The 20,244-nt window shown below is 46.4% G+C and overlaps 1 protein-coding gene across 1 annotated transcript in view; it reads right to left on the bottom strand.

Moving 5' to 3' along the window:
• Positions 1 to 1,325: 1,325 nt before the first annotated feature.
• The window catches only part of LOC115169630 (PH domain leucine-rich repeat-containing protein phosphatase 1), an 87,018-nt gene continuing 68,099 nt past the window's right edge, over positions 1,326 to 20,244 (bottom strand). Inside the window, exons 5-17 of the mRNA XM_029725446.1 lie at positions 19,927 to 20,073; positions 18,657 to 18,884; positions 16,076 to 16,278; positions 15,552 to 15,612; positions 15,334 to 15,429; positions 10,836 to 10,991; positions 10,312 to 10,512; positions 10,023 to 10,185; positions 9,796 to 9,926; positions 9,547 to 9,660; positions 9,019 to 9,213; positions 8,692 to 8,920; positions 1,326 to 3,874 (exon numbers count right to left, since the gene is read on the bottom strand). Coding sequence (XP_029581306.1) covers positions 2,597 to 3,874; positions 8,692 to 8,920; positions 9,019 to 9,213; positions 9,547 to 9,660; positions 9,796 to 9,926; positions 10,023 to 10,185; positions 10,312 to 10,512; positions 10,836 to 10,991; positions 15,334 to 15,429; positions 15,552 to 15,612; positions 16,076 to 16,278; positions 18,657 to 18,884; positions 19,927 to 20,073 — 3,202 coding nt within the window. The 3' untranslated portion in view covers positions 1,326 to 2,596. The remainder of the gene's footprint in view (positions 3,875 to 8,691; positions 8,921 to 9,018; positions 9,214 to 9,546; positions 9,661 to 9,795; positions 9,927 to 10,022; positions 10,186 to 10,311; positions 10,513 to 10,835; positions 10,992 to 15,333; positions 15,430 to 15,551; positions 15,613 to 16,075; positions 16,279 to 18,656; positions 18,885 to 19,926; positions 20,074 to 20,244) is intronic.

Consider the following 20,244-nt stretch of genomic DNA (forward strand, 5'->3'; position numbering starts at 1 on the left):
TACTACCTCTGAGGGTTTAGAGCTTGAGGTAGTCACCTCATACAAGTACTTGGGAGTATGGCTAGACGGTGCACTGTCCTTCTATCAGCACGTATCAAAGCTTCAGGCTAAAGTTAAATCTAGGCTCCTCTTTCACCCCAGCTGCCAAACTAACCCTGATTCAGATGACCATCCTACCCATGCTAGATTACAGACATCATTTATAGATCGGCAGGTAAGGGTGCTCTCGAGCGGCTAGATGTTCTTTACCATTCGGCCATCAGATTTTCCACCAATGCTCCTTATAGGACACATCACTGCACTCTATACTCCTCTGTAAACTGGTCATCTCTGTATACCCGTCGCAAGACCCACTGGTTGATGCTTATTTATAAAACCCTCTTAGGCCTCATTCCCCCCCTATCTGAGATATCTACTGCAGCCTTCATCCTCCACATACAACACCCGTTCTGCCAGTCACATTCTGTTAATGGTCCCCAAAGCACACACATCCCTGGGTTGCTCCTCTTTTCAGTTCGCTGCAGCTAGCGACTGGAACGAGCTGCAACAAACACTCAAACTGGACAGTTTTATCTCAATCTCTTAATTCAAAGACTCAATCATGGACACTCTTACTGACAGTTGTGGCTGCTTTGCGTGATGTATTGGTGTCTCTACCTTCTTGCCCTTTGTGCTGTTGTCTGTGCCCAATAATGTTTGTGCCATGTTTTGTGTTGCTGCCATGCTATGTTGTCTTTAGGTCTCTCTTTATGTAGTGGTGTGTTGTCTCTCTTGTCGTGATGTGTGTTTTGTCCTAGATTTATATTGTATTTATTTTTAATCCCAGGCCCCCGTCCCCGCAGGAGGCCTTTTGGTGGGCCGTCATTGTAAATAATTTGTTCTTAACTGACTTGCCTAGTTAAGGAAGAGCTTCATTGAGGTAGTTCAAATATAAATATTAGACAATATCGACCTCTTCTGGTCAATAAGGTGCACATACACCTGTATGATTTTAAACGTACTCAAACTGTATGACAGCCACGCAACAATAAAGATATTATTATCCTGCATTTCTTGATAATATGTAATGTTGTAAAATGTAAATACAAAAGTGTATAGTAAAGTCTGAGCGCTACTAGCAGCATTTCTGGCTGTTTGTTAGTTTATATTAACTTAAAATTGTGTGGCCTTTGCAGTTACATTTGCATCTGAAAAATACAAAAGGGCCGTATATTGAAAATATCAGACACACACTTGTTTCAAATACACACACACACACACACACACACAGAAGAGAGAATTTGAATTTTGACCAAAATATACAAATACCACCAGAACAACGAAGCTTATATTCACAAATGTAAGATTTATTATACCAAAGACAGGAACGTTTGTGTGGTTTACTTTCCATGTGGATATAGAATTTGTTTGCATTACTGAACTGGACACAGTCATGCTGGTGATAACAGTTAGGAGGGAGGTGGGACGGAATACTGTGTGTATGTGTGTGTGTGTTGAGCACACTAGCGGGACTGCTGACTAACCAAGATATAAGACAGAACTGAAAGAGAAGAACCACTGTGAATTGTGTATGCTTGTACTGTATAATAGTGTGTGTGTGTGTGTGTGTGTGTGTGTGTATTGAGCATAACTCTGTATGTCTAGGAGAGAAAGGAAGGTCAGCTCTCCATAATGGCTAAACCTGGTCTGACCCACACCCCCTCCACACCACTAAATCCATCCACAGACATATGGGTACACAGTTCCTTTAAAAGCATCAGCATACAACATTTCTCTTATTTACAATCATTGGAGAAAAAAAAATCACAATTTCTCTCAGAGAAGATTAGTAAAAGTGACTAGGTCACCATAAAGAGTATGCAACTCCTAGGAGTTAGTCTTTCAAATTTCTAAAAAAAATTCTATGCCTTTTTACAGACCAAGAGCCAGGATTTACTGAAAAAATACAGTATCATTAAGTGCCCTATCTACAAAAGTTAAGCGTGTTAATATTGGTGTGTACCATTCAAATGTATTTCATTGATAATAAGATTGTGTCTCCGTGTTTCATTTTTAAAAAGTGACTTAATTTTCTTCACATTAAAAGATATGGTAAGTTTAAAAAAAAAAAAGAACGTAATCATATTATCCATATTAACTGTGTGTTGTGGTAGACTAACCCTATTGCAGAGAGACTAGTGTTGATTACATTGGTACTCATAGGTTTGTTGTCTAATGTAAAAACAACATCCCGTATAGTCTGAGTAGTAGTGGAACTACTTTGGACCATAAAAGGTGTGTCCATAAGTAGGATACCCTATAGGGTTCGGTTATCTTAAAGGTCTCATTTGCATGTCCTATCCTATAGGCCATTTTGGGGAAAGGGGTGGAGCAGGTTACAGTGCATGGTACTCCAGTGATGTGGTCTCAGGAACGGGTTGAGCGCTTGTAGTCTGACTGCTCAACAAGGTGCTGTTTTTCAGATACATAGGTTACTCAGCTAGTCTGCAGACTCTGTAGGGATTATCCACTGTAGGGATTTATCAGGTGTGTGTCCTAGTAGTCTGCAGGAACATAGTGGAGGGTTGTAGTAGACTGCATTAGGGGGTGTGTCTGCTCAGAGGGGTGTGTCGTAGTAGTCTGCAGGCTGGTCGGGGCTAGGTGCTTTCTGTTGTTTCTGCTGATGCTGCTTCATGATCTCCTTGACTTCCTCCTCCAGCTCTGGAGGGATGATAAACTGGTCATCCGGGTCGGGCTGGGCGGGGGCTGTGAAGTACCCTCCGCCCTTCTTAGAAGGGGCGTCTGCTGCCACCTCGATCAGGTTGTGGCTCTTCTCCTGAGGGGCCACGGAGCCATTCCCCCTCCTCTTGCCCAGGGTCTTCCCATCATCACCCTTTCTGTCAGACCCCACTGACCAGCCGTCCTCTCTCTGTTCCCTTGTCTCTGCCTCCCCCAAGGTCAGCTCCACCCCTTCCTCCAGTGGTTCCGGGGTGCAGGGTGGAGGAGGTGGAGGAAGGGCCAGCAGGCGTTCCCATCCTGATGATGAAGAGGCCTCAGCCCTAAGGCAGTGGATGTCGGCCTCCACCTCCACTCTACTCCCGTTGGAGAAGACCCCGGCGATGGGCTCCTCATCCTCACTGTCCAGCCCGTTGTCAGACAGCGCGCTGGAGAAGGTGGCACTGGACAGCTGCCTCTGGAAGGAGCCGCTCAGACAGGCAGGGTGGAGTGCACAGCAGCCCCGGGCAGGGAGCTCTGAGCCTGGGTGAGGGTATGGGCAGGGCTGGGCGGCGTGCTGGGCCTGGAGGGAGAGCTGGTTGGCCTGGTGGTGCAGGTGGAGCTGGTGGTGGTGGGGCTGTTCGTGCAGCAGCACCAGGGAGCTCTGGGGAGGCTCGTCAGAGGAGGCTGTGGATCCCACCTCGCTGCTCATCTCACTGGTACTGATCTCACTGCTTATCTCGCTACAAGAAGACGGAGGGACCGGGAGGGAGCCGTCCCCTGAGGGCCGCTCCTTTATCGACGAACCCCCCGAGGAGGGGTAGCCGCCCAGGCCGGGGCTGGGGGGCGGCTGGGGAGCGTCGCTGCAGCAGCAGGAGCAGCAGTCCTCGCTCACAGAGAGCTGGACCACCACGGCACAGAGACTGTCAGTGCAGCCGTAGCCCTGGGCCAGCGTACACAGCTTCTTGGCTGCAGCCAGGCCGTCTGGGACGTTACGAACAGCCTCCACCGCCTCCGACTGCGACAGAGAATCCCACAATCCCCGGCTGCCCAGGATGAAGAACTCATCCTGCGGGGTGAGGGTTACCTTGGAGACATAGGGCCGTGGGATCACCGCCGGGTACAGGAAGGAGTAGCCCATGATGCGGGTGGAGTCTGTCACTCCATTCACCTTGTTGTCCTAGAGGGGTAGAGGAAGAAGATTACTTTATTGTCCAATAGAAACTTGTCTTCTGCTTTATCCCAACTCCTCCGAGAAACATATACACACACACTATGTTTACAGTGGGAGCAGTTAGTATTTCTAACACATACACTACCGTTCAAAAGTTTGGGGTCACTTAGAAATGTCTTTGTTTTTGAAAGTAAAGCACATTTTTTGTCCATTAAAATAACTTCAAACTGATCAGAAATACAGTGTAGACATTGTTAATGTTGTAAATGACTATTGTAGCTGGAAACGGCTGATTTTTTATGGAATATCTACATAGGCGTACAGAGGCCATTACCATTGTCAGATGTTACTATGGAATACTGAAGTATAATTACAAGCATTTCATAAGTGTCAAAGGCTTTTTATTGACAATTACATGAAGTTGATGCAAAGAGTCAATATTTGCAGTGTTGACCCTTCTTTTTCAAGACCTCTGCAATCCGCCCTGGCAGGCCATCAGTTAACTTCTGGGCCACATCCTGACTGATGGCAGCCCATTCTTGCATAATCAATGCTTGTCAGAATTTGTGGGTTTTTGTTTGTCCACCCGCCTCTTGAGGATTGACCACAAGTTCTCAATGGGATTAAGGTCTGGGGAGTTTCCTGGCCATGGACCCAAAATATCAATGTTTTGTTCCCCAAGCCACTTAGTTATCACTTTCGCCTTATGGCAAGGTGCTCCATCATGCTGGAAAAGACATTGTTCGTCACCAAACTTCCTCGATGGTTGGGAGAAGTTGCTCTCGGAGGATGTGTTGGTACCATTCTTTATTCATGGCTGTGTTCTTAGGCAATTGTCATGTGTTTGTTTGATGGGGTGCTGTCCTCGGATAATCGCATGGTTTGCTTTCGCCGTAAAGCCTTTTTGAAATCTGACACGGTGGCTAGATTAACAAGTTAAGCTTTAATTTGGTGTATTGCACTTGTGAATGTATGAAAGTTAAATATTTCTAATCATCTTTTTTGAATTTCACGCTCTGCAATTTCACCGGATGTTGTGGAAACGTTCTGCTAGCGGAACCCCTAGCCATAACAGGTTATTAATAAGGCTGCATACAAACATGGTGTCTTTTTTGCTTTCTTGAGTAAGGCCGCTCCAAAACGCAGGTGTTTCAGCCTAGCTCAGTTCTTTCTGTGGTGGAGGGGTAGGCAGCAGAAAATACAGAGCGTAGGGGTTGGTAATGTTCTCTTGTTGTGTCGTGATTGGCTCAATGTTCTGTCACTCATGGGGACACAAATCTACTGGTAGAGCTTGAAAATTCATGTCCCTTGGGTGCTGCCATAGACTTACATTAGAAGTGCCCATCCAAGAAGGCTGAAGATCATTGGCCACAGATAAGATGTCAAATCACGTTATATCTACAGTTGCTTTGATTGGACAGATCATGTCAACTTCATACTTTCAAAATCTTAGCTAGCAAGCTAGACAAGCAGTCATCATGAATCAAGTCGACAATCTACTGGCAAATCCTTTTCAATCCTTGAAAAATTATAGATAAAACGTGTCGGTGCTCATCGGCCATTGGACATAAACATTACACAACAAGTTAGAAATCGCAAATTCAACAATGAGTGCTGAGGCGCGACAGCAGCCTCGAGTTTCCATCCCAGGCTGTGTCACAGCCGGCCGTGACTGGGAGACCCATTGGACGGTGAATGGCGCACAATTGGCCGAGCGTCGTCCGGGTTAGAGGAGGGTTTGGCCGGACGGGATTTCCTTGTCTCATCGTGCTCTAGCGACTCCTTGTGGGGAGCAGGGCGCCTGCAAGCTGACTTTGGTTGTCAGTTCGACAGTGTTTCCTCTGACACATTGGTGCTGCTGGCTTCCGGGTTAAGCGAGCAGTGTGTCAAGAAGCAGTGCGGCTTGGCTCTCGACCTTCGCCGAGTCCGTAGTGGAGTTGCAGTGATGAGACAAGATCGTAACTTCTCGCCCATGGTGTTGAATGTAAATGTTTATACTTTTAAACTGTTTTACCCCCTTTTTCTTCACAATTTCGTGGTATCCAATTGTTAAAGTTTGAATACATTGGCAACGCTGTCAATCCAGCAGGACTTCTGCTGCGTTCAAAACAACTGGAAACTTGGAACTGGGAAATCTCAGACTTCAGTGAGTTCAAGAGAACTATCTCCGACTGGGAAAACACAGAAAATAATTTTGAACGGTCATCCAACTCGGAATTCAGACCTCTTTCCAGAGCGCAAAAGAAGAACCGCTGCGCCTCCTTCCTGTCCAAGTGAGCACAACAAGGTGAGTCCAAAAATGTCTTGTATGCTGCTTCATAAATGATGTAATATGCCAGGGAGATATGTATACTGTAGCCAAGAAAGTAATGTGTATGTTGTGTAGTAAGCTGTTAGTAACCCATGTGCCTCACCCTAATAATTTGGTCACTTTCCACCCTCATAACTTAGCCTACTGTTCTGACTTGGTGGTGCACCTGTAGCCTATAGCCTGTTTTAGAGAAATGTAATCATTGAATATTTTAAGCGCTTTCATTGTCTGCTTGAGGCTGAATGAACTGTTTCACTGCCAGACAATGCTCCGCTGATAGCCAGGTGTAGCGGGGGTAAGGATTCACTCCACGGTGCTGAAAACAAAGCCCTGCTGTTGGGACAGCTTTACAGTATGTAGGCCCTAACAGTTTGTGGGCACCGTTTGTTACCGTTATAGTGCAATGAATGTATTGTTTAGTGTATTTTGTTGTGTAGTGGCTTTGCTGGCATGCATCAAAAAAATATATTTTTAGTTTGCCCCACCAAGATTTACAGGTGGGGGGCTCCGGGCAGCCGAGCGGAAATGGAGGAAAACTCGCCTCCCTGCGGACCTGGCATCCTTTCACGCCCTCCTCTCTACATTTTCCTCTTCTGTCTCTGCTGCTAAAGCCACTTTCTACCACTCTAAATTCCAAGCATCTGCCTCTAACCCTAGGAAGCTCTTTGCTACCTTCTCCTCCCTCCTGAATCCCCCTCCCCCCCTCCTCTCTCTCTGCGGATGACTTCGTCAACCATTTTGAAAAGAAGGCTGATGACATCCGATCCTCGTTTGCTAAGCCAAACGACACCGCTGGTCCTGCTCACACTGCCCTACCCTGTGCTTTGACCTCTTTCTCCCCTCTCTCTCCAGATGAAATCTCGCGTCTCGTGACGGCCGGCCGCCCAACAACCTGCCCACTTGACCCTGACCCTTCCCAAGTTCTCTCACGTCACCCCGCTCCTCCGCTCTCTCCACTGGCTTCCAGTTGAAGCTCGCATCCGCTACAAGTCCATGGTGCTTGCCTACGGAGCTGTGAGGGGAACGGCACCTCCGTACCTTCAGGCTCTGATCAGGCCCTACACCCAAACAAGGGCACTGCGTTCATCCACCTCTGGCCTGCTCGCCTCCCTACCTCTGAGGAAGCACAGCTCCCGCTCAGCCCAGTCAAAACTGTTCGCTGCTCTGGCACCCCAATGGTGGAACAAGCTCCCTCACGACGCCAGGACAGCGGAGTCAATCACCACCTTCCGGAGACACCTGAAACCCCACCTCTTTAAGGAATACCTGGGATAGGATAAAGTAATCCTTCTACCCCCCCCCCCCCAAAAGATTTAGATGCACTATTGTAAAGTGGTTGTTCCACTGGATATCTTAAGGTGAATGCACCAATTTGTAAGTCGCTCTGGATAAGAGCGTCTGCTAAATGACTTAAATGTAAATTTACATCATCACTGGGTAGGAAAGATGTTCCAAGTTATGATATCTAGCAGTAAAACAATGGGTATACAAACCAGAAGTCTTGGTTCAATATTTGCCATGTGTAAATCAGTCATCATGCAATGGATCAAATCAGGCATTTGGTCCTTGAAAAGTCCTCGACGTTGTGGTAGGCTAGCCGATTTAGAAGTTCTACTGCTCCAATAGAATTATTCCGTGATTTCATTTCTGATTCGTTTTTATGAACGCTTTTGTTTGTTTCCCGACATTTCAGTTAAAGAACCATATGTGCTTATTATGGGCAAGACAACATCTCAAAGGGCTAGACTGACTAGCTACCATATGGACAGACTTCATTAGCATGCACAGGGGACTAACGGTGCATGCAGTGTATTTAGTCAGGCAATGCCCACATTATTCTGAGATATTTTAGAATGTAAAAATAATATGAATGGCAATGCATAATGCCAATGGGAAAGCCTATTAAAGGGAAGGCCTATTAAAGGGAAGGCCTATTAAAGGGAAGGCCTATTAAAGGGAAGGCCTATTAAAGGGAAGGCCTATTAAAAATGTATTATGGTAATGGTTAGTTCTTTGCATACATTTTGGGGGGAGTTTTTTCTATAGTCTATTACAACAATTAAATATACAATGCAGGTCCTTGAAAATTACAATTAAGTGCTTGAAAATAAAGTCTTTCATTTTGACTTGCCAATGTCTGTATGGACCATGTATAGTAAAGGTTTCCTGCCCAGCTCAAATGAAATTAAAAATCTCTTGCTAATTGAAATGATGTACGCATCATTCGCTTTACTGTTAGATCTTGACCCGGGCCAGTATTTCTTTCATTCGGGCAAGTAGCTTTCTGTTGCTACTGGCCTAGTGTGACACTGGAAAATGTACCTGGATGTGGAGCCCTGCTTAACCTTGGGGGTTCTAGAATTTAAAGTGAAATGGAATTGATGTGCATCACAAGCTATAATATCAGTACTATTTCATTTAAATGAACAGCCTCTTACACACCCCCACACAACACGCATAATACACTTAACCTCTCCTCTCCCTCCACACACTCACACCCCTCCCTGTGTACCTCAGTGATGATGGCGTTGTGTTGTCTGATGCGTCGGTACTCTTCCTCCAGGCCTACGTTGTGCAGCAGGGAGAGGGGCAGTGGTTTGCCGTCCCGACACAGGATGGCCTGGCACTTGCCTACGTTGGCAGCGGTGAGGGTGAAGCAGCCGCCTGGGTCGGTGGGGTCGTGTCTGATGTGGCACAGGGCTGCCGAGCCGCCCAGCTTCTGCCCTGCCGTACCCAGTTTCCTGTGGCACAGACAGAGAGAAAAGGAGAAGGTTGACTATCTGATACTGTCTAAATGTGAAGGTGTGTGTCTCTTTCTCTGTGTGTGTTCCATACATACCTCTGCATGACGAGGAACGTGTTGGTCATATGTTCTTCTTCACTCTTGGTCTTGTGTAGCTCTTCGGCCAGCACGTCATTCATGGTACACTGCAGCAGGTATGGCACTTCCACGTTCCTTTCTCCATCAAACACCCCATACAGGGCCTCACGACTCCCACAGAAACTGTTCACCGACAGGGCGGCCACACACAGCCTGGAAACACACACACACACGCACAAAAACACAGACACGCAAAATGTTAATAATATGCCCTCGAGGATGTTTAGAGTCTAACACATACTGTAGCTCCACAGCACTGCCCCTCTCTCTCACATCTGTCACAAACACGGACAGATGGACGTGTGCATACACCCACCCAGACTATCTCTACTGCCCACCCCCCATTGACCTCACTGACTGATGTATTCGTCTTAGTCACCATGGTAACGTTTCTAGTGTTTTGAAAGCTCTCCCATGGTGGTCCATTTGATTCACACATGATGTGACTGTATCCTGTAGTGTAGTGTAGCGTAGTGTGTTACTCACTTGTTCTTGACGCCCGAGGCCTCTGTGTAACCATGACTCCACACAGCCGGCCCACCCGACGCCTCATTGGCTGAGAAGGTCGGGGGCGGGTCGATGCGGAAACAGCGGATGTTACTGCAACGAAGAGGAGAGAGGATACTTATCAAAACGATCACAGTGCAGGAATACAGATACACAGACAAACAAATAAAGAATTCAAATTAGATTCCATCTTTAATCACAACTTGTCTACACTAACAGAAGACTTACTTGAGATGTTCCAGGGTGTTGTGGTCCAGGTTGAGGCGAGGGTTGCCTGTCAGGTCCAGCTCCTGGAGTTTAGGAGGCAGGTTCTCAGGCAGGCTGATCTCACTCAGCTCATTACAGCTCAGATCTACACACTGAGAGACAGGAGAGGGTTAACACACACACACACACGCATGCACGCACGCACGTACACACACACACAAATGCATATGCATGCGCGACACACTTACCTTCATCTCCATAAGCTGCATGACCTCGGGGAAGACCTCTATTGTGTTGGAGTGGGCGATGAGTGTGTGCATACGTCTGAGGTTCATGATGGTGGTGGGCACCGTCTTCAGCCTGTTCCCACTCAGGTCCAGCTCCTCCAGCTCCTCCAGCTTGGCCATTTTACTACAGTGAAGGAAAAGGGAGAGTCAGTGAATATGTATGTATAAGAGACAGTGAACTGTATTGTGAGGTAGACAAAGAAGCAGTTATTTGGTATGTGTGTGTGTGATGTAGCCTACATCCACTCACCTGGCAGGGAAGGTGTGCAGGTAGTTGTAGGCCATGTGTAGTACTCTGAGGTGTGTGTGTCCCGTCAGTAAGGGAACACACTTATCAGTCAGACGGTTGTTGGTGAGGTACAGTTCCTGTAGGACGCTGTTGCTCTCCTCTGATAGGCTGGAGGGAGGCAGGTGCTCCAGCTTATTGGCTGAGGCATTCAGGCACCGTAAACTGAAACAGGAAGTGAGCTCCAACGTCAGTCTTTCAACCATTAGACGTACTTTAGCAGGGATAGTAATAGCGTGTAATAACTTGTATTAACAGGTGTAATAACTTAGAATAACTAGTAAATAACTGGGGTAATAACTAAAGGACACCTCTTGTCATCATGCTGTTATATTGATACAAACAACACAGACCGTACTTTATCTGAACAATACAGGCATATCATTCATTTACTTTTATACACACCGACTTTCATTCACTACCATGTAATCATATTCATTGTATGTTTACCATCCTATATGTAATATATGTTCATAATGTTGTGTTACCTGTCAGATTTGAGGAAGAGGTTGCAGGGCAGTTCTGCCAGCTGGTTGTGTTGTACGTCTAACACCTCCAGTAGTGGGCGCTCTACTCTCTCAGGCAGCTTCTGCAGGTGGTTGTGTCCTGCACTCAGCTTCCTCAGACTGCTGCTACACAGCAACCTGCCAGTAGGGGGGAGTGGAGAGACGTCAGCGTCAAACCAGTAACAACATCACAGTCACAATGGGTGGGACATGGGCTGCATCTCAATGGTCAGAGTCAGACAGGGAGAGAAACTGGGGCTGCATCTCAATAGTCTCAGGTGGCTTCCTCGCCTCTTCTCCTTCTCTCCAACTGTACTGACAAAGAAGTTAAGAGCGGGACAGGTGAAAGAAAATGCCTTCATACTACCTTCACTTAGTCTGTGTGTTCAGATCAGTAAAGACAAAGGCGTGGAGACAAGGAAAGTATGCGTGTACAAGATGTACCGATAAATCTTCAGAAAGAAGACGCATACGTTTAGGGAATTGGCGATAAACCGACATGTGGCTCGTGCTTAACGCAGATAAAAGACCTTCTGTGCTTACGAAGACACACAGACACACTGTCACAGTGCAGCTGGTCTACTGGGGTGGCGTGTGCATGCGTTTCCGTGCGCGTGATGTGCGTCTAAACTGGGTCGTAACAGAAGGCATGGGATGGGGGTGGGGAAGGGATGAAGACATGAAAACAGAACATATCAGCACCTCTAGTGGAGCCTGCAGCTAAGATTCGTCATTCTGACACTTCCTGAGTAAAATATAGATCTGCAGAGGGAGATAGGGGATAGAGAGAGAGCGAGGGAGAGAGAGCGAGATCGAGTGAGAGAGAGAGACGGCGTGAGAAAGAGAGGGGCGAGAACAAGAAAGAGAGAGAGGGAGCGAAAGAGAGAAAGGGAGAGAGAATAATACAGTGAGAAAGGAAGGAAGGAAGGAGCATCTGAAGTGAACTAGAGGGGGATATAAAACGAGAAAGGACGGGATAGTGATGAAAGGCTATCTGGTTGATTCATGACGCTTAGTTGGGGATAGAAGACTGTCCACGAGCAGGGCACACAGGCATACGATGAAGTGTCCAGAGGGACTAAATGAGACCCCTGGCTGCGTCTCAACATTCCAAACTAGCTTCCTTTTTTCCGTTCCTTGTGTCCTTCCCTCCATGATCACTGATCTGGCAGGACATGAGAGCTAGAATACACATGGTGAAAACCCATCCAGTCTTTTGACTTATCATTGGTTACAAAGGAAAGGAGACAAAAAACAAAATGAGGCATGCCCCTGTGAAGAAATTCAGAATCAGTGGAAGGGAGAATTCCTGGTTTCCTGATGGCGGAATGAATATAAAGATGTGGGCTGAGAGTCCGGGCAGCAAGTACAGGGAGTGAATATTTAATACATAAACAGAGAATAACACAAAACAAGAAACACTAACAGCACACAGACAAGAAACGGAAACAATAACGCCTGGGGAAGGAACCAAAGGGAGTGACATAAACAGGGCAGGTAATCAAGGAGGCGATGGAGTCCAGGTGATTGTCATTAGGCGCTGACGCGCGTGGAGATGGTGACAGGTGTGATCAATAATCAGCAGCCTGATGACTAGAGGCCGGAGAGGAGAGGGAGCGCACGTGACAATTAATTAGAAAGAGAAATGTCTCTTAGGCTCAAGCTAGGCATACAAATGCTCCTGTTGACTGGGCCTCCTTCAGAGCACTAAGAAACAAATGCACAGGATTGATCAGGAAGTCCAAATCAAATTTCTATCTAAACGCAGTCGCAGAGAACCTAAACAACCCTACCAAGTTCTGGACACCGATCAAATCAGTGTCAGGTTCTAATGTATCCTCTGGTCTTCCTGACCATTTAATGGTGGATTCTAATGAAGTGAAGGATAAAGCAGATAGTGTAGGAGTTTTTAACAAGCACTTCATATCTGCTGGTTCAGTTATTGATAATTGTGGGGTCCAGGCCACTAATGTAAGCTCTGTTACACTCAACTATGACATAGGCCCTCACGTGAACCATTTGAACTTTGAGCCTGTTTCTATTGCTCAGGTCTATAAAGCACTAAAGGCAATAGACACTAAAAAGTCTGCAGGTCCAGACAACCTGGATCCCTACCTCTAAAAGATAGCAGCTGGTATTATTGCTGAACTTGAGTCTCTTGACCAATTCAATACCCAGCATTTGGAAATCAGCATTTGTCCCCCCGCTGCTAAAGGTTGGAGATCCCGCAAGTGCTAATAAATATGGTCCTATCTCCAAACTCCCTATCCTGGCCAAAGTCTATGAATCCCTAGTGAACTCACAGTTAAAAAACTTAATTGAAAAGAACATACTGAGTGGGGTTCAGTCTGGCTTTAGATTGGGGCACAGCACCACAACTGCAGCTATGGCAGTGGCAAAAGACATCATTAATGCACTTGATAAAAAAGCAACATTGTGCTGCTCTGTTTGTTTATTCATCAAAGGAACTTGATTCAGTTGACAATGAATTGTTGCTAACTAGACTCAGTTACATTGGTCTCAGTGAAGGGAAAGTACAGTGGTTTAGGAACTATCTTTCTGACAGAACACAATGTGTATATACTGACAATTACAAGTCTAGTTTTCTTGAGATTAATAGAGGTGTGCCCCAGGGTTCCATTGTAGCTCCTGTGTTGTTCTCAATTTTTTATTAATGATTTGGGAAATGGGATGCAACCAGCAAAGTTGTATCTATATGCAGATGATACAGTTATATATTCCTGTGCTCTTTCTCTGGTTCAGGCTGTTGAAGAGCTCCAGACTGCTTTTCAGTCACAGCAGGCCTCCCTTTATGGTCTCAAACTGGTCTTGAATCTACAAAAAACTAAATGCATGACCTTTACCAGAGAAGGTTAGCGGTGTCACATCTGGTGGCTTATCCATTGAAAGTGTCATCCTACAAATACCTAGGTATATGGTTGGATGACAAGTTGTCCTTTAAAGTTCATGTGGACAATCTTGTGAGGAAGCTTAAATTGAAATTGGGTTTTTATTTTCGTATTAAGGATTGCTTCATGCTTATGGCTAGAAAGAAGCTTGTTCAGGCCACTTTTCTCTGTAATTGATTATGGTGACTTGTTGTATATGCATGCAGCCTCCTCCGTCTTACAGAGACTGGACTCTGTTTATCATGCATCCTTGCACTTTATTACAAATGCCAAGTCACTCACCCACCATTGCACCTTGTATCAAATGGTAGGTTGGAACTCACTTTATATGCGCAGAAAGCTACATTTGGATGTGTTCATCTACAAAGCCCTTTTGGGTAAACTCCCTCTTTACCCCTGTAGTCTGGTCTCCTTCACCACCAGCAGTTACAATACCTGCTAGGTGGTTGCTACATAAAGTCCCCAGGACATTCACAGTATTAGGCAAGACTCCCTTCTCGTTTTGTGCACCAGAGGCATGGAATAGTCTACAACTCATGCTTCATCTAGATATGTTAGTGACACTGAATGAATTAACATTTTGATGGGAGACTCTGTTACAGAGGAGTGTAAATGCTGTTTTTTTTTTGGCTGGATCATGTTGTTGTATTGTACTGTATTGTTGTATGTTTTCATTCTGTGATGTATGTATGATCGCTGCCTTCTTGGCCAGGTCTCCTTTGAAAAAGAGACTCTGGGTCTCAATGGGCTTTTCCTGGTTGAAAAAGTATTGAGCCATTGGGAGAGAGACTGATCGTAGCTAGAGATAGATAGACAGGGAGACCGCCGATAAAGAGAGACCGTAGATAGAGAGAGAGACCGTAGATAGAGACAGAGAGACCGTAGATAGAGAGAGAGACCGTAGATAGAGAGAGACCGTAGATAGAGAGAGAGACCGTAGATAGAGAGACCGTAGATAGAGAGACCGTAGATAGAGAGAGAGACCGTAGATAGAGAGACCGTAGATAGAGAGAGAGACCGTAGATAGAGAGAGACCGTAGATAGAGACAGAGAGACCGTAGATAGAGACAGAGAGACCGTAGATAGAGACAGAGAGACCGTAGATAGACAGAGAGACCGTAGATAGACAGAGAGACCGTAGATAGACAGAGAGACCGTAGATAGACAGAGAGACCGTAGATAGAGAGAGAGAGACCGTAGATAGAGACAGAGAGACCGTAGATAGAGAGAGAGAGATCGTAGATAGAGACAGAGAGACCGTAGATAGAGAGAGACCGTAGATAGAGAGACCGTAGATAGAGAGACCGTAGATAGAGACAGAGAGACCGTAGATAGAGAGAGAGACCGTAGATAGAGACAGAGAGACCGTAGATAGAGACAGAGAGACCGTAGATTGAGAGAGAGAGACCGTAGATAGAGCGAGAGAGACCGTAGATAGAGAGAGAGACCGTAGATAGAGATGATAGAGAGAGAGACTGGCGTTAGATAGAGAGAGAGATTTACATTTGGCAATGCTTCCCATGCCAATAAAGCCCTTTGAATTGAATTGAGAGAGAGCAAGAAAAACTGACCGTGCTGGGAGCTCAGTAACGAGGTTGTGGCTAATGTCCAGAACTTCTAGTTTCTTAATCTCACACAGCCACTCTGGGATGGCCTCCATACGATTCCTACAGAGAGAGAGAGGGGGAGAGGTCAGGTTTGAAGAGGCTTTGTGAGTATGCTACGTTTTAGAGTGTCCGTACAGTATTTTCTGCAATGTTGAGTGTTGAAGGGAAGTTGTTGGCCTCACCTGGAGATGTCCATGTAGGTGAGCGTGGAGGGCACTGGGCTGACCTCCAGCTCCCGTAGCTCTATAGAAGAGAACACATTAGGGAGCATTAAACCACCGACGGGGTGTGACGTGACGAATGGAAGCAGACGCTGTAGCTAGGTGGTGACAGAGACTGAGAATGACACTGGCAATAGAGGAGGAATTCCAGAGGCAGTAGGCTCTCCCCACATCCGTTTGCGATATTACAACAACAAAGACGTTACTTCTAACAGAGAATGCTGTTTTTTCGCCCTGCACGTGCAATAGCAGTTATATTTCTTTACAACGACGCTGGATGCTCATTTCCTCAAAACAAAAAGAATAACCAATTCACCCGGGGCGGCCAGTGGCATTTGTTTCACCTATCGCCAATCTCAGCCTTAACCATTAGTGTGGAAAACGCAAAACTGACCCAAGATCAGCGTCTAGGGGCAACGTCACCCTCCCACATCCTTACAAGCACAGCAGGCATCGATGGACTCTAACTGGGGACGCGGACCCACCGTTGTTCTGTGCATAGACGGCCTTGAGCATGGAGCCCTTGACCTTGAGGGTGGCGATGTGGTTCCTCTCACAGTGGAGGACCTCCAGGCGTGGGAAGAGGGAAGCATCCAGCTCCTCCAGCCCGTTGTCACGCACATCCAGCTGGGTCACGTGTCTCAGCAGGTCTGGCTCATCTGGAACCACCACCCGGATCTTATTCAGCCTGATGGCACAGAGGGCAGAGGTTAGAGGTCAAGCATAATTGGACAGTAGGCAGTATGGGCCGTAGCCTAATTAACCCTCATCAGATCAAGATCAATGTCTGTATGGATTGATTTTTTTTTTTTGAGTTGTCAACTAAGGGGATTTTGAAATCAAATCTGATTTTACTTGAAACGAACACATTGATATCTACAATCCTTCCCGAGTTGCACGGCGGTCTAAGGCACTGTATCTAAGCGCAAGAGGCATTACTACAGTTCCTGGTTCGAATCCAGGCTGAATCACATCCAGCCGTGATTGGGAGTCCCATCGGGCGGCGCACAATTGGCCCAGCATCGTCCGGGTTTGGCCGGTGCAGGCCGTCATTGTAAATAAGAATTTGTTCTTAACTGACTTGCCTAGTTAAATAAAGGTTCAATGAATAAAAAAATGAAATAAGAGATGGTCTGATATCTCATAATTGTGACCAAATAAATGTACTGAGGTCTCCTCTGCTATACTTGAAATCTGACCTCAACGGCCCCATCTCTGTGTATGCCCCATCGGGGTTACTCAGTAACAGCTTGACGTGCCAAATGACCTGACACTCAACACATTTCTACATATTTTTTGTAAAAGACTGGATAAATCCGCACCGACCGACACAAAGAACAGACCACACCATATTCATCTCTAGCTACAATCACATGTGATCTTTGGTCCTGGGCTTGACAACACGACACAGAGGCACTTCAGTGAACGTCCCATCGTCGTGACAGGAGTGAAGTATTAACTAGACAAATAATGCTAAGTCACCCAAAGCCTGCTCTTTCCCAAGCAGGGAGGACATCGGTCTAGTAATGATTACGGGACTTTCCATGCTGATTCTCTGTTTAGCCTGGTTCTGTTCCATGCTGATTCTCTGTTTAGCCTGGTTCTGTTCCATGCTGACTGTCTGTTAAGCATGGTTCTGTTCCATGCTGATTCTCTGTTTAGCCTGGTTCTGTTCCATGCTGATTCTCTGTTTAGCCTGGTTCTGTTCCATGCTGATTCTCTGTTTAGCCTGGTTCTGTTCCATGCTGATTCTCTGTTTAGCCTGGTTCTGTTCCATGCTGATTCTCTGTTTAGCCTGGTTCTGTTCCATGCTGATTCTCTGTTTAGCCTGGTTCTGTTCCATGCTGATTCTCTGTTTAGCCTGGTTCTGTTCCATGCTGACTGTCTGTTAAGCATGGTTCTGTTCCATGCTGATTCTCTGTTTAGCCTGGTTCTGTTCCATGCTGACTCTCTGTTTAGACTGGTTCCATCTGACTGTCTATTTAGCCTGGTTCTGTTCCATGCTGACTGTCTGTTTAGCCTGGTTCTGTTCCATGCTGATTCTCTGTTTAGCCTGGTTCTGTTCCATGCTGACTGTCTGTTAAGCATGGTTCTGTTCCATGCTGATTCTCTGTTCAGCCTGGTTCTGTTCCATGCTGATTCTCTGTTCAGCCTGGTTCTGTTCCATGCTGATTCTCTGTTTAGCCTGGTTCTGTTCCATGCTGATTCTCTGTTTAGCCTGGTTCTGTTCCATGCTGACTGTCTGTTAAGCATGGTTCTGTTCCATGCTCACTGTCTGTTAAGCCTGGTTCTGTTCCATGCTGATTCTCTGTTCAGCCTGGTTCTGTTCCATGCTGATTCTCTGTTTTAGCCTGGTTCCATCTGACTGTCTATTTAGCCTGGTTCTGTTCCATGCTGATTCTCTGTTTAGCCTGGTTCTGTTCCATGCTGATTCTCTGTTTAGCCTGGTTCTGTTCCATCTGACTCTCTATTTAGCCTGGTTCTGTTCCATGCTGACTGTCTGTTTAGCCTGGTTCTGTTCCATGCTGATTCTCTGTTTAGCCTGGTTCCATCTGACTGTCTATTTAGCCTGTTTCTGTTCCCTGCTGACTTTCTGTTCAGCCTGGTTCTATTCCATACAGTTTAGTGTAGTTTCCTCTCACTGTTTGAGTTTTGCAATCGAGAGACTAGTCCAGTCAAACGTGTCCGGCCGACAACACCAACGTGTCTACACATGCACTGGATTATAAACATTCTGCGATTGAATGTTTCCCACCAGGTGTTTAGATGTGATTACGGCTAGGTGTAGGTGTGTTCAGATCATAAGAATGGACAAAACACGCTTGGTGTTCATTTGGTGAACGAGTTGCATGCATCTGCCATTACTGTACATGCAATGGGGACAAAACGGGACACCCAATGTTTTGGCCTGGGTGCAAAACTTGACGTCTGCTTGTTATGAGGATACTCTGACTGGATTACAAAATGTTTCTTTATCACGAGCTGAAAATAGGATCTGAATCGAGCTTGTCTGCCCGTTTCTCTGTCTGGCTGTCCGTCCGTCTAGCTATCTGTCTATCTATGTACCGTAGGTCGACGTGTTTGACCCGGAGCAGTCTGAAGCTCTGCAGCACCAGCGTGTCCAGGCTGTTGCCGGCCATACACAGCCTCTCCATGGACGCCAGACGCTCTAACACCTGGGGCACGTGGGTAAACTGGTTGAAGGACAGGCCCAGGTAGCCCAGTCTCTGGAGTGAGCCCAGCTCGCTGGGTAACTCACTCAGACAGTTACCGTCTAGGAGAAACGTCTGCAGGCTGGAGAGAGAGAGAGAGAGAGAGAGAGAGAGAGAGAGAGAGAGAGAGAGAGAGAGAGAAGGGTGAGCATGATGTGAGAAGACAGCATTTTAACTTTGTGTGAAAAAAACACGCTGACATTTCTCTGTTATTTTAAGAACCCCTGTCTAATGCATGGTGATCAGGTACAACCAAAAGAGCTACATTAAAAAAGCCGAGTCCCCTTTTCGAACGATGTTATTCTCCACGTTCTGACACTAAGGTCTTTCTCTCTACCACCAGGAGGTGGCAGTAGTAGCATTGAGGCTCGGCCGGGCATACTGAGGAATTCACAGGCTGCATTCCAGATCCTTCCATTAGACGAGAGGAGCTCAGCTACTACAGCTGACAGGAAGCAGACACCACCTCATCACAGTTTCTCTCTCCTGTCCTAAAGTATCACCCCACGTCAACTACTGGCAGTTGTCCTGTCAGATCAGTCTGCATTAACTTCAGGTTACCGTCAGACCGCCAGACAATCATCTGAAATATGAAACATATTTAATATATCTATGGTATTTCTTTAACCTATCCAACTGTCTCCTGTGTCTGGAGGAGATGGATAGAAACTAACACTAACTACTGATACTTCATGTTGAAGGTTAGGGTCGCGGGTGAGGTCATCTGATCCTAGAACTGTGGCTAAGAGCAACCTCGACCTCTCTGTGCCTCTCTATATGCCCATTGACCCCTTGCACGCATCCCAAATGGCACCCTATTTCCTATGACGTGCACTACTTTTGACCAGAGCTTCTGGGTAAAAATGTAGTACACGATACAGGGAATAGAGCCCTACAGCGGTGGTGTCATAATACCCATAAAACCTAGCGGTCAAAGGGGATTTTGGAAACACTTCAAATAAGGGCTGCGTTTCATGTAGGCTTACCCTTTATAGGAAAAATGAATGGTGGAAAAACGATCGGAACCAATTCCCTGTTTGACCGCTAGGTTTTATGGGTATTATCACTCATACTGTGGTACTCTATAGGGTGCCATTGACCCCGAGACACTTTCTGGTTCTTACTTGGTCATGGATCCCACAGCTTGGCCCACGTTGGTCAGGTAGTTACAGCTGAGGTTGACCTCGGTGAGGGTGGGGATGTCACAGATGGCCACGGGGAACTGACCCAGCTGGTTATTAGATAGGTTGAGGCTGCGCAGACGAGAGAACCTGGCAGAGAGAGGGAGAAGAGGGAGCAGAGAGAGAGAGAAGTTGTGAGTAGTATATTTAAGCAATAAGGCCCGAGGAGATGTGGTATATGGCCAATATACCACGACTAAGGGCTGTTTTTAGGCATCATGCAATATACCCTTAGCCGCCGTGGTAAATTGGTAAACCCCA

This window comes from Salmo trutta, chromosome 31 (genome assembly GCF_901001165.1).
Source record: "Salmo trutta chromosome 31, fSalTru1.1, whole genome shotgun sequence".
Classification (NCBI taxonomy): Eukaryota; Metazoa; Chordata; class Actinopteri; order Salmoniformes; family Salmonidae; genus Salmo; species Salmo trutta.